A 17,300-nucleotide genomic window follows, 5' to 3' on the forward strand; every position below is an offset into this window, starting at 1 on the left:
GTCTGACACACTCCGATTTCACATGGATCGAACCTACGAACTCTACGTGAGTCACACGAAGCAACTAGGCCAACACTGTTCTTGAAGAATCAAACAAATCACAAATACAGTAGAACCTTTGTGAGTCAAACTTACAAAACAAAAAGTGTTTTTTTCCCTTCAAACCCCAAAACCGTTCGTTGAAACCCCGATGTCTGTCCTTCTCTTCTTTTGATGCCTTTCTAATTCATCTTCTCTTTCGGTTCCAATTTATTCCTCAATTTTATATTCTTTCCTACTCTTAATCCACCATTAGATATTATATCAAGTTATGTATAGAGGAATTGTTTTGTCGCCTTGAGTCAAACTCCCACATAAACAATAGAATTCACATGCGTTTTTAACTGTGCATTATGATATTAATCTCAATTGTTCATAATTATTTTTTAATTATACATTCAAGTACTATGTTCGTCAGTATTTAATTTTACTTCAATCCTTATATTACAGTAGGCCACATGAGAGTCAAAAATAAAGGATTTAGAAAAATGCCTGCTATTTTGCACCAATATTTAAAAATTGTTCCGACATATCAAGCTATACTTCCCAGACGGATCATTGCTATGTATTATATTAGCTTTCAATGGGTATGCGATTCGATTTCTAAAGGCGCGGTGTCTTTATAGAGTATTTAGACCCAAACTTTTGACATTTATAAATAACTTTACTGTTTTTATTATTGAGACACTTGCATGCCTTCTTTATAAAGCTGATTGTGAAATTAATCAATCTCAATATTCCACAATCTTTGGAAATAGGCAATTAATTTTCTTAACATTAATATTACAGTCACGTGACACTAACCGTTTAATTCTTCCTGTAAATATTTTCGCTGAATATATAATATTACTTGGAGTATATACTATCTTGGAGTTTAATTTTGGATAATGTTTATGAACAGAATATAGTTTATTGGTTTATTTTTTAAAGAATAGTAGAAAACAGAAAGCCCATAAAGGGCAGACATCGCAGCCCATGGGTACCCCCATTTTGGTAAGTGCGTTCGGTTTGCTTTAAAGCAATTGGAGGTCGTATCTCCTATATCAGACCTACAAGAGTCAATTCTACCGAGCAAAAGAAAAAGTCAGAGAGCGGGCCGTGGAAACTTCCAGCCAACAACGTGGTGAGGATGAAATCTGGAGTCAAGGCGGCTCGGTGTTGAAAGAAGGCATGAGGGTTCAACCCAATCAATTCTTCAGAACACTCACCATAGTACCTACTATTTGTAGAGACTCTTGGGCCGTGAGGTTCATGTACAGAGCTGATTAAAGATTTAGGTTGGAGTGGGCGCCTCGAAAGTGACCTCAGCTGGTACATTCGCAATACAGCGAGAAAATGCCAGCAGGTTAGGTTAGGTTAGGTTAGCCAGCTAGACCTGGGACGACACTTTTTAAAAATATTTTATTCATCCACTTTAAATTATTACTATTACATAAACATAATCTTTTCTTAAAGCCTTATACCAACTTTCTAGCACGGATCAACGATTCAAAGAAAGCGATATAATATTACAGTAATTTTACAATTAAAAAACTTTCTCGACGTTTCTATATCTGAACAGTGGTAATTTTTACAGGGCGTTAATATCAATCAATCAACAACGATCTTTGATTGATACCTTATCTGGGCCTGTTTCATGATGCAAGTAGGTGGTCTGCCTTTGCCTGATTGGTTCTAATGTATCACGATGTTTTTGCCACAACCTTTCAGGTCTGTGCCCAATGTATCTGTTTCATGGGAGAAGTGATCAGTCTTTGCCTGATTGTTGTATGTACGATGTTTTTTTTAAGACGAGAAAATGAAGTCGAATTGGTTTGGAAAAAATTCAGTGGGCAGTTTCCTCATAGTGGTGAAGCCTAAAAAGCCTCAAAGGCCTTTATGGAACTTGATGTGTTTATAAAGAAATACAAATGGATTTTAATTTTAATACTGATTATTTATTTAAATTTCAATTCACCCAAGATTTAATGAATTATGAAAATATAATACTCGCCCCATACGTTCTTCAATCTTCTTTTGGAGTAAAAGGCTTCCAGAATCTCACTCAAAGTTTCATTCATTTGATATATTATAGACCAAATAGAACAATAAACAAGAACATGTTTTCCTCAACGGAAAATTTCGAGTTGGAAAAATACAAAATAAATACGTGACTGATTACATTAACCTGAAAGACGTTTTTTACTCTGCAAATTTTCAAACAATTCCTCTCATTAATTACTTAATCATCTAATATTCTGACGAGGAAATATATGCATCGAATATACTCCAAAACTGAAAATTTTAAAAATTCATCAATAACTAGAATAATGGCGAGCAAATTTGTCTTAAAAGGAATTTTACATAGAAGTTACATATATATATAGTTATATATATATGTAAGTTACATATATATATAGTTATATATATATGTAACTATATATATAATAATTAGTCTAGCTATTCAAAGGGGGAACGCTGCCAGTATCTTCGGAACCTTGCCTAAAGGGCCTTTTAATAATATTTTTTAATAATTAAACTTTAAGGTTAGTTATTAGATATATTTTTATGTATTATTTATTCTGAAAAAGGAACATATCATCACATATCGTCTTGTGTTTGATCATAAATGAAATATGTTATATATATTATATCACGAGTATGTTTGGGCGTGCTCGTATTTTACCATGCTTCCTGCTGATAGAGGACAAATCTTTGTCTTTAATTTATTTTATTATTATTTATTACTCAAGATGTCATATGGAACATGGTTGCAGCTCCTTACAAACGTTGTGTAAAAGAAAAAACTTGGCGATTAAAAAGAGTTGCGGCGGTTATTGCCAGTTCTTCACTTCCGTTATACACCCTTATTTGAAAACTGGCAGTAAATGCAAAATTAGAAGCATTTAATGTATATTTCTTCTTTGACGTCCATAAGTGTACATTATGTAACCTATATGAATAAATTATTTTTGATGTAATTGATATGTACATTATGAGTAATATTATTATAGTCAATTCTTATATTAATTTATAATTACATTATCATAATACATATATTAAGTATTACGTTATCAATAAATATAAGAGTCATCCCTCCAACTTCGATTTTGTTCCTTTTGAAGTAGACTTTTGGGCCGAGGGGTTCAAATAGTACCGGTGACCCCAGATCTGACACTCTCCTGGCTCGACGAATAGCATCGCAATACAGCGAGGAAATGCTGCCAGAGTTAAAGGTAACAACAGCCATATGGACCAAACTATTTAATTTTGTTTTGATTTTCTGTTTAAATTTTTTATTATTATTACTTTGTAAGTTAAGAAAATTGTTAATACAGTAATCTTCATTGTATAAATAAATTATTCTCCAGTAATTAAATAATTTTTCACAAAGGTAGTTTACTTTTTAAAACTAAAAAGGAGTTTCTTCCTGACAATTTTCTATTTATACAACAGCACATAAACCGTTTTGGAGACGCAAATTTAAATTTTGTAACTATAGGCTAATAATAATAAATATAAAATATATAGTCGGAAAGGTTCAGACTAAAGCATTCGACAACGTGAATGACAGCAAAGCAGAAATTTAAAACTTTCGAACGAAGCGTGACCGTTATTGAGGAGCGTAGAGATTTTTTATTGTTTTTTTTTATAGAACAGGGGGCAAACGGGCTCACCTGATGTTAAGTGATACCGCCGCCCATGGACACTCTCGATGCTAGAGGGCTAGTTGTTATTAGAGCCAAGAATGTCCGATACTTTTGCGGGGGGTGAGCGATCCAAGTCACCAAGAACTCGGTTTCTGGTCACTTGGTAACCGTATATGTGTGACGGCCAAGGCCAAGGTTGCTTGTAATATCTAGGTCCAGAACCAGTCTGCTGGAAAGATTCCCGTTAACAACTTTGCGCTTACTGAATGCTGTCTCCAAGACATCTATGTATGTTCATTGTTCACAGTTCACAGTAGGTAGCGACAAAGTGTATGTTATGAATGTATTTAGTAGTTAGTAAGAATAATACAAAGGCAAGACGGGTTAGCTAGACTGGTTAATAAACTTGCTTCTATTTAAAGGCTCACTTCTATATGTTTAACGTGATGTTGAGGCAAGTTGGTAGGGGGCTTTTCTAATTATTAAATTTAAACAATTTGTGTAGATTCTATAGAGGCTAAAAACCTTGGCGTTGTGAGGTCTCTGCACGTTCTACCTCATTTCCCATGGAGATTATTCAGAGGAGTTCTTCAGACTAATACTGCAGCTGAATTTCTATAACGGACGTCAAGGCAGAATACTACTTCTACCATCACCATTATGTGCTACACGCTGTAATATTTCCAAACCAATTTGACTTAAGGGCCTTCCAACAGCGTACCAATTTTTAAAAGGCCGTTAACGCACTCGCGAGCCTTCTGATGTTTAGATTGTACATGTTTCTTCAAAGAGCTTACGAGCCTTCTGGCAATGTGAGATGGGTAGTATAAATTAACATGAGAGCCGTTTGCCTCCTAATACATTAAAAAATCTTGTAAATGGTAAAAATTGTAAAATTTTTTTTGGTCAAAGTATTTTCGGGACGCCCATAAGGGGCAGTGTTCGTAGCCCAAGGACACCTATTTTAGTGGGTGCGTTGTCGGCCTTTGAGGGAGTCGACTAAATAAAAGAGTAATTCAAATATAGAAAGTGTTCGCGTGTATTGCGTAAAAATAACATTTTATATAATAACGATGTATGTTAAGGCGGTTTGGATAACCGTCTGTAATTGAAACGAGTGTTAGCCAGCGGGGACTAACGAGTGGCCTGTTCCTATTTGATTTTAGGGCTGGATATGACACGACTTAAGACTTAAACATCTGTGCTCTCATCTCATTAAATTAAAATAACAGAAAAATGTCGATTAAAATTAGTTGGAATTTCATTTTTCAATTTTACTTTCTAGTGATTTCTTCCTAAAACCTATCATTTAATTATTTTAATAAATTATTTTTTTAATATTAACAATTATGTATGATACTATTTTAGAGCATGGTTGGGAAACACTTGGGACTTCAGTATGCCACTCAGAGATGAGCTCGTGGGTTCAAATTCTGGCTTTGCACCAAAATCTCTTGTAACATTCAATGCAGGTGGCATAAGACCCAAACAGGCGGAGGCTAATCAGGTACTTTCCTTATAAAACCAATAAAGAGACCCAGGACTAAAACTTTTAAAATTAATAGGCAAGTAGGTAATCAGCCGCCAGTGCCTGACACATGTCGTCGACTTTATGGGTCTAAGACATGTCGGTTTCCTCACGATGTTTTCCTTTTCGAGCAAATGTTAAATGCGCACATAGAAAGAAAATCCATTGGTGCACAGCCGGGGATCGAACCTACGACCTCAGGTATGAGAATCGGCCGCTGAAGCCACTAGGCCCACACTGCTCTCGTCACACAATACAAGGTGTAAAGAAATATCTTTCCTTGCATGCGCTTCGAAAACTATGAATAATAGAAAAAAAATGTTCCACAATATTAAAGAACATTTGGCATCTACAAAAAATGATTAAATAAATGTCCACCCTTGCGAAGCCGAGACGGCCCGCTAGTATATTATATATTTGTAATATAAATACAAGTTTTAAATTTTGCATACGAAATTATCGCATTAAAGCCTCTCTTTGTTTTATTATATTTGGAAACATGTAATCTGTGTCAAGGTTGGAATTTTAAACCGACTTCAATATTTATTTAATAATACCAAGAAAAGTAAAACGATATTTTATCTAGGTTTTGGAAGGCGTGTCATGTATTTTTTCACAGACTCCGCCCCGGGATTTTTTACTTGTCTTAAAGCCCTATAAGTCTAGATAGAGCAGAGGGCGTCTACACTGTACGATGCCAGGTTTGCCTGGGACTGTATGGCATACCCATTTCCATTTGCGTCGCCAGATCTGCTTACTGATCTGGGTGACTAGTTAAAGGGATCGGTTCGTGAAGTCCAAAGGCCCCCTCAACTAAAACCTGATGAACTACGGCATTCCTAAATTGACCTTCAAATCCCATAAATAAATAACAGTTTCATTAAATTTGGGGGCGGTTTTTGTATGGATATGTTCACATGAAACACTGAGCTGGCAGGTTTGGTTGACTTTAATGGTTTAAAGTGCGAGTTTCTAACAAAGTAATACGTGGGGCTTCGATGCTAACAAAAAATTAACTTGGCTCATCTAAGGGTTGACAAATCTAAATGACAATTAATGTACCCTTGGTCCGTGCGGCCCTAGCACTATAAGGCTTTATAGGGAAATATCAAAATTAACGACATCAGAGGAGACAAGAGCTGGCAACTACCTCGGACAAAGAATTAGTCTAGCTTTTCAAAGGGGGAACGCTGCCAGTATCTTCGGAACCTAAAGGGACCCAATAATATAATTTAGTTACAACATTTTAAGGTTAGTCATAATACTAGAGTTACCTACAATTAAATTTTCTTATTGTAAATGTATAAAAAATAAAATAAATTAGTGGCGCTACAACCTCTTCAGGTCTTGGCCTCAGATTTCTGAATCTGTTTCATGATCATTTTTAAATCTAATAGGTAAGCAGGTGATCAGCCTTCAGTGCCTGACACACGTCATCGACTTTTTGAGTCTAAGACTCCTGGTTTCCTCACGTTGTTTTTCGTTCACCGTTCGAGCAATGTATGCGCACATAGAAAGAAAATCCATTAGTGCACAGCCGGGAATCGAACCTACGACCTCAGGTAAGAGAGTCGCACGCTAAAGCCACTAAGCCAACACTGCTCTATCTATTTTAATGTATACATATTTAATATATTAAATTCAATGACAATTATATTATTGGACATTATCGGAAACATAAATGCTAAAATAAAATTTATGAGTGTATTAAAAACTTAAAAGGCTCAATATAGGTTTCAACTGTGCGATGATTTATTTTTATTTGCCTTCTTTTTGCGCTTCTAATAATTAAAAAATCTTGATATATAACTTAACTAAAGTTACATTATTCTTGACAATAATTTTGTTGTTACGTCTAAATAGCATTTCTGAGATTCACGCGATCTTTATCACATTATGTTTAATCATAAGTTAAACACACTGACCTCGTTTCTATATAACCTTTCAATTAATTAGCGATGTTTAAATATCGTAATTCGAGATTTAATTAACCTACTTAGGAATTGGAAGATTATTTAAAATAAAATTTTCAGGCCTAGGCGTCATTTTAGTATCTAAAATGCTAGTATTAAATTGATAGAGGCGAATGCATTACGGTGTTCTCGCTACAACCTTTCAGTTTTGGATCTCTTATTTATCTGTTCCAGGGGGCAAGTGGGTGATCATTGCCTGATTGGGTGTATAACGATATTATCCTTCACCTTACGAGAGTTACAGGGTTCGAACTTGCGACCTCAAAACGCTTGCTCGCTGTAAACACGCTTTAATTAAATTTATTTCTCAAAAGGATTACCTTGAATTCTTCCCTTTACCACTAAAATCCTCGCTATAACTCGTCACTAAGGGCCCGTCCATTTTACAGAGCACTTCACTTCACTTTAAAAATTCACAAGACGTCCGCACGCAACGAATGCGAGGTCTGACTGAGCGATGCTCTGATGCAAATGAATCTGACCACAGATAGCATATGTTATTGATATTTGGACCGCTGTATGCAACAAGTCTTATTCAGTTTCTCTCCAAGGACATGAGTTCTAGCTCCGACTGTGCAACAATAGAAATATATTATTTTCAAGTTTAACGTATCTACTTATAGAAGTAAAAATAAAATTATCTATATCCTATAAACCTGTCTTGATCATTCGCATTACTTTTAATTTTTGTGTATCCTTTCTTTTGTATTGCATCGCCATTCAGTATGTCTTATTATTATTTTTTGTATTAAGTACTTTAGATTAAGGTTCTACATCCAATATATATTTTTTGAATATAACATTTGGTTATGCACTTCTTGCACTATACGCATCATATTTTTATAAGGTTTTCCCTTACTAGGGTTGCATGGAAAAGATCGCTTGTTAGCGATAAGGCAGCCCGTGGCATCCCTTGTAATTTTTAATTATTGTGTAAATTTGTTTTCTTGAATGCAACCAAGTGTGAATAAATAAATGTATATAAAAATAATTAAACGTCGAATATATAAGTCCAACTTAATTTTGCCCAAGTGGGCGCTGAGCAAGTGCTTTCTACACTAAATAAGTATCGTACAAGGAAATCCCAGCGTTAAGGGGGTCACAGGGACGTAATTATTTAATTTTTATTTAATTTTTTTTTCATTTTCTATTAATTAATTAATTTATACTCAGCATGTTAGGAATATTGTAAAAATTGTGAAAAAATCCATATCATTTCCTGAAATAAATAGGGAAATGATATTGATATGAATATTGAAGATTGTAGAAAAATTGATTGGGACTTATGGCACTTATAAAAAGGAAATCTAGGACTTATTTTATTTATATTATCATCCAGCTAAGAACTCTGAGATTAGACAGCTCGCTAGTTCACAAAAGGAAATGCTTGTTACGGATCAATGCCAAGGGTGGCGTTGCGTAGAGATGTGGGTCCTATCTGCATCTTACACATTTTTGATAGTACTCAGAGTTGTTCTCAGATTAATACCTGAGTTTCATCTTAGTCATGGCAGAATATATTCCAACCGTATCACCTCGACATCCGTTCACAACTGAACGTTTCTTTAGACAGCTTTGCCGCGCACCACTATGTGGAACCAGCTGCCCTCTGACGTATTTCCTAACCAATTCGTTCTAGTCACCTTCACAGAGCCTACCAATTCTTAAAAGGCACTTGCCAGTCTTCTGGCATTGCCTTATCATCAGCTGAGCTGCTGCCAGTTAGCCCCCTCTTTTATATCAGACAGAGCTGTCTGTCAAATAAATTTTGACACGCAGCACGCGATTAATTTAAAATCATAACCAGTTTACTCGCAAACAAATTCGTTACTAACACAAAACTATTACATAATAATCGTACAGCATTACGTACAACGCTTTCCCGTATTCATTTACGTAATTCCACACGCAAATTATAACTAGATATCTTCTGTACGTGTAATCAAACTCTTAAACGGCTGGGCCGATTTTGATTATGTGCGTTCAAGTGTTTTACTAATATTGGTCTATAAAAAACGAGAGTGATTTTTTATAGAAAAAGCAGAGTAGGAGGCTCGTCTGATTAGGTGAAAACGCCCACGGACAATGCCAGAAGACTCGCAATACATTTTAAAAATTGGTACGCTCATTGAAGAACTCTAAGTCGAATTAGTTCGGAAAATCCAACCGCCCATGGAATACTAAATGCCAGAGAGCGTGCAAGTGCATTGCTAGCCTTTTAAGAAATCATACGCTCTGTGAAGGACCCAAAGTCAAAGTGGTTCGGAAGTACATACCTACTCTAAGTTCCAAAAGCCCCATTTATTTAAGCTCTCTGCATAACACCATCCATTTAAACCAGCTGGGTAATACCCAGTTAGATTTCTTGATAATGCACAATACATATAATAATTATACATATTTTACAAAAGTATATACTTAATATAGAAAATAGAGCAGTGGTGTCCTAGTAGCTTCTCGACACACACTTGACTTTCTATGTGCGTATGATATCTACCCATATAAAAAAAAGGTACCCATATAAACATTCGCATGTTTTTTATGGGTCAGGAGGCAGACCGGAAATCAGCTTTGATTACTACTGGCAGGTTCCACAAATTCATATCAAAGGGCAGGCAGTATGGACGATACATGGACACCCATTTTTAGTGGGCGTTGCCGGCTCACTTTGGGGGAGGAGTTCACTCTAATTATGATTAGCTGGAGGTCTTATCTCTCAGGGAAAACCCCAAGGAGTCAATCACACAGTTCGCTAGTTCGCAAAAGGAAATGCCTTGTCAAACCGACTGTGGAAGACTTCCAGTCACTGTCACCGCCTTGATGACAATTCGGGAAAGTGAGGGATTGTCTTTAAGAATTTGGCACCAACTTTGAAAACCATGCCAACCATGGACACTCAAGTTGCCAGAAGGCTTTTACGATGTCGGTTAAGATTTGGTACGATCTTTGAAGGGCCCAAAGTCAAATTGGTTCGGAAATACTTTAGTTGGCAGCTGATTCCACATATGCGGTGGTCAAACGTGGTGGTGAGAAAAACTGTCTTAAGAAAAGCCGAACTGGCAGGTTATACGGATGGTATTTTGTATTCTGCCTTGACGTCCGATAATGAAACTCAGCTGCAGGTATCAGACTGAACTCCACCGAACAATCTCTATGGTAAATGCGGTAGAAGATGCAGAGAGAGCCCACAGCTCAACGCAACGCCAAGAGATCAAGGAGCATGGGGAGTGACTGGTAAATTTAGTATAGAAGTAGTCTGAGTGAATATTGCACCTACTTGTTTCTTATTAGAGACAGTCTAAGAGTGTAAAATAAATTTTATTATTTATCATTACTTTATAAAGAAAATTCTCTTAATAATATAAAGGTAAAAAAAGTTTTTGTTATACAGGAATTTATATATAAGATATGCCATTTTATAAATAAACACAGTAACTTAACAAAAAATATAACTCAGTCGCAATCCGCACAGCCTTGATGTACAACAACCAATATTTAAAACTTGACTTGTTTCAGCTATTGACATGCTTAAAATGAGTATTAAGAATATCCATAGCACTAAACCTACATCATGAGTACACTCCATGATAACACCATCGCACAGCACAGCTAAATTACGTATCAATTAGTTAAATGTACTGAAACATTTTTATTGTTTTATTTTCCTTTTGTAAATGTTTGAAACTTTTTGTAAATATTATTGGCTTTATTTTAAGTGTTAATTATTACATAACAATTTTGTGAGCTTGGATTACAAAATTAATATATAACAAAGTTCAAAACATTACAAACGGTTTTGATAATTATGGCTAGCAAGTCATAAATACAATACTAGTAAATACCTTAAAATTTATTTTCATTAACTTAGTGTTCGAAACTATTTGGGACAGAGTTACTGCAATTGCAATTATATTTACTTAATTATGTTTAGTTAATAATTCCAAGCTGTCTGTAGATAATAAGCTATTCATCTGAAATGCTCTTGAATCCAATTTGGTAATACGCGATTCAACTAAGGGGTTCGGCGTGTGAGACATAAGGTTCACACAGAGGGTTCAAAATTACATCCAACTGTCCGTGATTTATAAAAACATCGGAGATTCATAAGCACCCACAAAATCAGGACTGTCAAAGAGGAGATCAAGACCTGGAGTATGACATACAAAAAAAGGCTAGAAATACATCCTAATAAGCTTGCCACGCAATTAACTATAAGCCTTGATAGACAGGGTTGACAGAGGGGAGCAGTCTCGATGGAGATTTAGCTCTGAACGCCTCAACACATATGCTCATATAGACTGATTGCAAGATAAAGATATAAAAAAAAATATGTTTAGTTTCTCAATAGGTTACTCTAGACATCGTTCCTGTTGAAGCTAGATTGCCTCAGTCAAAACATTCACATTCAATTGTCTAAGTAATACAAGGCTAAGCAATAACAAAAAAATTGTATTTAAAATTTTTCATTGCATTTTGACGGTCATAATTAAAAATAACCTTATTCACTGCTTTTTTGTGTTAAACCTGAAACAATACCTATATAGTCAGCTTAAATGAGCAGGCAACATACCATACAAGAAGGTAAATAAATATTATAATTAATTTGATAACGTAATAATATATTTTAATATAACAATATATGAATATATACCTAATAACAAACCTTAAAATAAATTGCTTATTGTCCCAAAACATATAAATACAATACATATAGAGTATACATATATATTATGTGATGTTTAATAAATAAATGCAACTTAATTCAACTAAGTGTGAGAACATCTGCCGTCTCCAACACATTACCCCTTATAATTATATGTAAAAGTTTTATTTTACAATATCAATCGCCTTGGTTGTGAATTTAGATGCATTATGTCATATTTTATGTTCTACGAGTATATTTGTCTGCCATCAGTATTAAATGTAACAAACAGAAAACTGAATGTATCGACAGATAAACAAAAAGTGGAAAGAGTTTGAGGAGGTCTTCTTACGGACAGTGATTCTTTTTAAAGGAGGCAAACGGGCAGGCTGTAAGTTTAACTGCTACCGCCGCCCAGGACACTCAATACCAGAGGCCGGCTTTTTAAGAATTGATACGCTTCATTATTATATTTTTTTAAATATAATAATTATTATTTATTTAATGTTTCAAATTTATTAATCTACTATGAGATTGAATTCGTACCACAGGCTCGTTAGTTAACTTTTGGTTTTACGACGCGAAAGTGAAAGTTCAACTTTCTTATTCCTATTTATGTATATCACGTTCTGTGTTAGGTTTGTGACCAATATACAACTGTAGATAAAATTATTCATGTCCTCTTTATGTGCTGTTATTATCCCACATGACTGTTTGTATCCGCGAAACTCAATAGTTAGATAGTATAGGTTAATATTTAAACATTGCTTAAAAAGTTGAGATTTTAAGTAATTCCACTTATAAAAAAATGTGTATTTATACATATTTTTTATTTCAAAAGCGCGATATATCAACCCCCAACTGCGAAAAACGCTCAAGGTACCAAAAAAGCGCTAAATACGACCAATTCCACAAATATACTTTCAACTTACAGTGCTTTAAAATTAATCCTATATTAATAGTATTTCAGCGCAAAGTTCAAGATCCCACTAGATCCAGCGACGAAACTGGTAAATAACTAGACTAACGGTTGTGTGAGGGAGACAGATCGATAGGTGAGAAAGGGACAGGTATACGATGCATATTTCGACCTCATTCGCACGATTCCGCATTTGCAAATTACGTCACCTAATCACGGAGAACAAAATAATAAAAACCTATACACAAACTTAAATCTTGTCTCAAGTGCTGTCAAACTATTTGTTTTACTATACTATACTATTGTAACTTTCACTAGTTCTTTGTGTGTTATGCATTCGCATTTTATAACTTTTTACGAATTTTACATGCGCAAATAATAGATATCTTCTTTTTTTTTAGACAAGAGGCTCATCTGATGTTAAGTCCGTACCGTATAGAAAGTTAAGAAAAAACATGTTTTACTTTTTTCCATATCAAGAGTTCCTTTAAATAATTTGCCTACTCAAAAATACAACAATTTCATTGATTAATTGTCCAGAGATTTATTCGTTTTTTTAATCACCGATACGCGGACGCTAGAATCGGCCTACAAGGCCTTTTGTTTATGCTTTAATAATTTTCTTTGTTCTATCTCATAACAAATGCACCTGGCTTCCTTTGTTTCTGAGATTGCATTCAATAATGCATACCTTCGTTTGCTATTAACATTTTATTTTATCCGACTTCACATATTTTGTAGAGTTATTTTAAATGCGATATTAGTACAGCCGGGAAGCTGTATGGAGTATGAAGATTCAGGGTTATCTCAAATAGAATGAAGGTTTTTTACATACATTCCAAACTACTCTTTTCTTTATTAGGGGGCAGTTATCGCAGCCATTTTAGTGGGTGCGTTGCCGGCCTTTAAGAGTAGTTGGAAGTCGTATGTGGTGACACCAAGAGTCAATTCCACATTTCGTTAGTTCGCAAACTGAAGTAAACACGAATTTATTACATAACAAATAATAATAATTATATATGTTAGGAGTTTATTAGGTATGTATACGATTTCTTCTTCCTCATTGCTATCAGAACAATACCGGAATGACGCAGATAGTTTGTAAATTATTTAATAAAATTAACCATGGTAGATTCCGTTGTAGGCTGATACATCTGTGAGGTTTGTGGTTAAAGAGGCGTTTCTTTGAGGTCGTACGTTCACTACTTCCCGAGTGTTGAAATTGTCTTTTTTTGTGAGAAAAACCAAGTTAGCACTAAGTATCACTCTATTATGTAAATTCCAAGATTTTGTCATAAAATCACGGAATCGAAGAAGATGAAGATAAGCAATAAACAGGCATAAGCCTTCATAAGGCATAAGACTTAAAAATGAGACTAGGTCATATTCTTTGACGTACTTAGCGTAAAAAGCGCACGCGAATTTATATCCTTAGATTGGTACACACATTTTGATGGTCGCATGTTTTAACCATTGGACTAACAGCATTTACTCTGCTTAGCACAACTGAACTTTTAAAAATATTGTCTACTCAGCAATCGTCAATAGTAATTGTGAAATTTATTTTTGAGTTTAATATTTACAATTTCTTTCTCTAGCAATATGGGTTGGATTTAAAAACATGTCGTAGATGTCTCGGGGACCTTGATGGGAACCCCTCCAAGTAATTTTGACTGCCGGAGTTGCGTCTAAATAAAAAAAAATAGATATAATTTTGATGTATTATATTGAAATTCGTTACACGAAACGTATATTGTATACGTTCGTTAATTACTACGTCGTTAATTTTTATATTTCAAGCAGCGTGTATTTCTGAATATGTGAAACGAAAAACAAACCGCCATTTTGAATGTAGATTTTGACAGAAATGACACTGACAGATTCATTCCGTTACTTTCAACTTTACGTGAATGCGCTTCTGCGTTTGTTTTATTTGGATTTTTGGAAACCTGGCTATTTTTTTTGAACTTTGACTAAATTGCTTTTCTGTATGACCTTGGCATATATACTGGAAATCTCGCGATCACAAGCTGTGATGGCGTCTGGAAATAATGGTTGTAGACATGATCCAGTTCAGAGTTTTATGCTTGGTAGACGACCGACTTTAGTTGATGACGGTGGGCCCGTTGCCGATCGTTACCTCAGTACTGAAGGTCATGATGTGGAGTTTAGCAAAAATTATGGCATTCGCTGAATAAAATGGATTAGTGCATTCGCAAAGCAATGTAGAACACATCGCGTTCCCATGACAATTGCTAAATCGGCGAATAAATCATTCGGTTCATGCTGTTGAACGACAGGAAATTGCAAAGCAAAATCGAAAGTTCCCACAAAAGGACCCTTTTCAAAAATACATATTAAAATATATTTAGTACATGTGTTCTAATTTATTATGTATATTCGCAAAATTGGAGCTACAACACAGCTATTAATAAAGACCTATATAAAGAAAATAAACAATAATTCGTAAGCCGAGCCACCATAAATGATTTGTATAATTATCGCAGGGAAACTATGGTTATTTATCAAATGGCTAAAAATCAAGTAGTAGGAAAGATTGGTAAAATTTGGGAAACCAAAATACAATCGAGGTAATCGTTGTGATAACCCTACCAGGAGGTCCCCCCTCCCTCCACTCACAACCCCCAATAATAGTGACGTACGACTATAAAACAGTTATGTGTTATTAGAATTTAAACTTATTCAAACAAAGTCACGCTATTCAGAATTTTTGTAGATTTCTGGTACTTCTTTGAAATTAGTCCTACCAATTGTTCAATTGTTTTTGGAAGTTAATAAACTCCGTTATAAATGAATTATTATTACATATAAAATTGTTGGAAAGTTCTCACAAAGCGCCCTGACAGTTTTCAAGTAAGTTTAAAACAAGGGATGCATACCAAAACCGACGTATATAGATTCTATCACGTAAAACCTGCAGTTATTATACAGGTGTCCATCTTGTATTATTTGTTTAAACAATGTTTTTCATTGCTGCAACTGAGCGCAATAAAAACAAGAGAAAGTGAACGTACCTGATTAGGTCTTGTTTTTTCACTAAGTAACACAAAATAACGAAACACTTAACAAGAACGATTGCACAAAGACACTTTTTGCCTTTGTTTTTAATGGTTTAAAAATGAAAACGTATAAATGTTGCGTGCGTTCTAACCGGGCCCCCGCGCGGAACTGAATGCCACAGACTAGAATGAGTCAGTACAGATAAAAACAGGTTTCGACTTGCGAACGTGAAAGGTTATCATGTCTCTATTGTCTTTATTCTTAAAGGCAGTGCATAAAGTGCTTTAAGAAAAATATAAATATGTACTTATAAGTTTTATTGAGATATTATTAATAATAAATACATGATATATATTGCTCGAAAAAAACATCAATTAAGATACATTGTACTTCTCATTTAGTTCAGAAACAAAACGATTTTACGAATGTTTGAAAAGATTTATTAGATTATTATCTTTCCTTTTTCGTTGATTCGCAATTACATAAATAGTATATGAACGGATCCGTCATAATTTTCATTCGCATTTAGATAGAAAAAGTAAGAGCGAGGTGTTTAAAAACAATTTCACTCATTGTTTAATCTAACACTGCTAGTAAAGGAATTGTTCGGAATAAATTCCACTTCCTCCATTATGTAATTACTTTCTACATAGTATTGCATTATTCTTAGAGTATATAAAATAAATTTTGATTACAAATCTAGTTAGGTACAGTTAGGTTTACCAGAGGCTACTAAAGTATTTGTCTTTTATATACATTATTCAATAGAAAATACATTTTATGAGTAGTCATAATAATCAAATATACAGTATTTGCAATTTTCTTAAATTAAATACTAATACTATACTACTAATAAATACTATACATTTTTATATTTGCTATTTTGTAATTAAAAAATATCCATTTGCGGTCTAATAGAAGCGCACTGGAAAAAAATCGGGACTTCTTTACCGACGCCCATGCCATTTACTTTTCCAGAAGCGATGACAGTAGCCAAAACGTCATCTAAGCATCAGAATAAGAGTGTGATAGCAGATATAAGAAAGCTGAATCAGCTGTCTACTAACATTCAAGACAACAATTCCCACCTTCATAGCATTTGTGACGAACTTGAAAAACGTGCACAAGTCTAGACATCTTTGCCACAAAATTCGTTTTATTACTAAAACTCTATCTGCTAAAACCTGGGCTATCGAGAATGACATAGAATTCAAAAGGTAAATGTAAATGGAGCTTCATAGCCATCACGACCGCTCTGTCAAGAATAAACCGGATAAGAAGGATAAAAAAGTTAGTGCGCCTGACAGAAAACACGCGCAACTATGTAGTTAAGAAAATCCTTTTGAAAATAAAAAATCCTGTTAACAGTAGTTTCAGCTGTTCTAGTTACGTTTATTATTATATGTTTTAGTTAAGGCGTTGGCTTAAAATCTTTATTATAGATATATAATGAAAAAATAATCGCAAAGATTAGCAAAATTTAGAAGTTTACCCTAAAACGTGTTTTAGAGATAAATCAATGACACTTTTCACACTAAGTACTTAAACA

At 34.4% G+C, this 17,300-nt stretch overlaps 1 protein-coding gene across 3 annotated transcripts in view; it reads right to left on the reverse strand.

Moving 5' to 3' along the window:
- Window positions 1–15,918, reverse strand: part of LOC110992654 (PTB domain-containing adapter protein ced-6) — a 32,074-nt gene extending 16,156 nt beyond the window's left edge. Inside the window, exons 1-2 of one of the 3 annotated variants that reach the window (XM_022258559.2) lie at window positions 15,766–15,918; window positions 7,490–7,646 (exon numbers count right to left, since the gene is read on the reverse strand). In XM_022258559.2, the coding sequence (XP_022114251.2) occupies window positions 7,490–7,551 (62 nt within the window). In that variant the 5' untranslated portion in view covers window positions 7,552–7,646; window positions 15,766–15,918. Of the gene's footprint in view, window positions 1–7,489; window positions 7,741–15,765 lie in introns of all 3 variants that reach the window. The other 2 variants (XM_022258558.2, XM_022258560.2) reach the window with 2 other exon arrangements.
- Window positions 15,919–17,300: the final 1,382 nt, after the last annotated feature.

Source organism: Pieris rapae, chromosome Z (genome assembly GCF_905147795.1).
Source record: "Pieris rapae chromosome Z, ilPieRapa1.1, whole genome shotgun sequence".
Taxonomy (NCBI): Eukaryota; Metazoa; Arthropoda; class Insecta; order Lepidoptera; family Pieridae; genus Pieris; species Pieris rapae.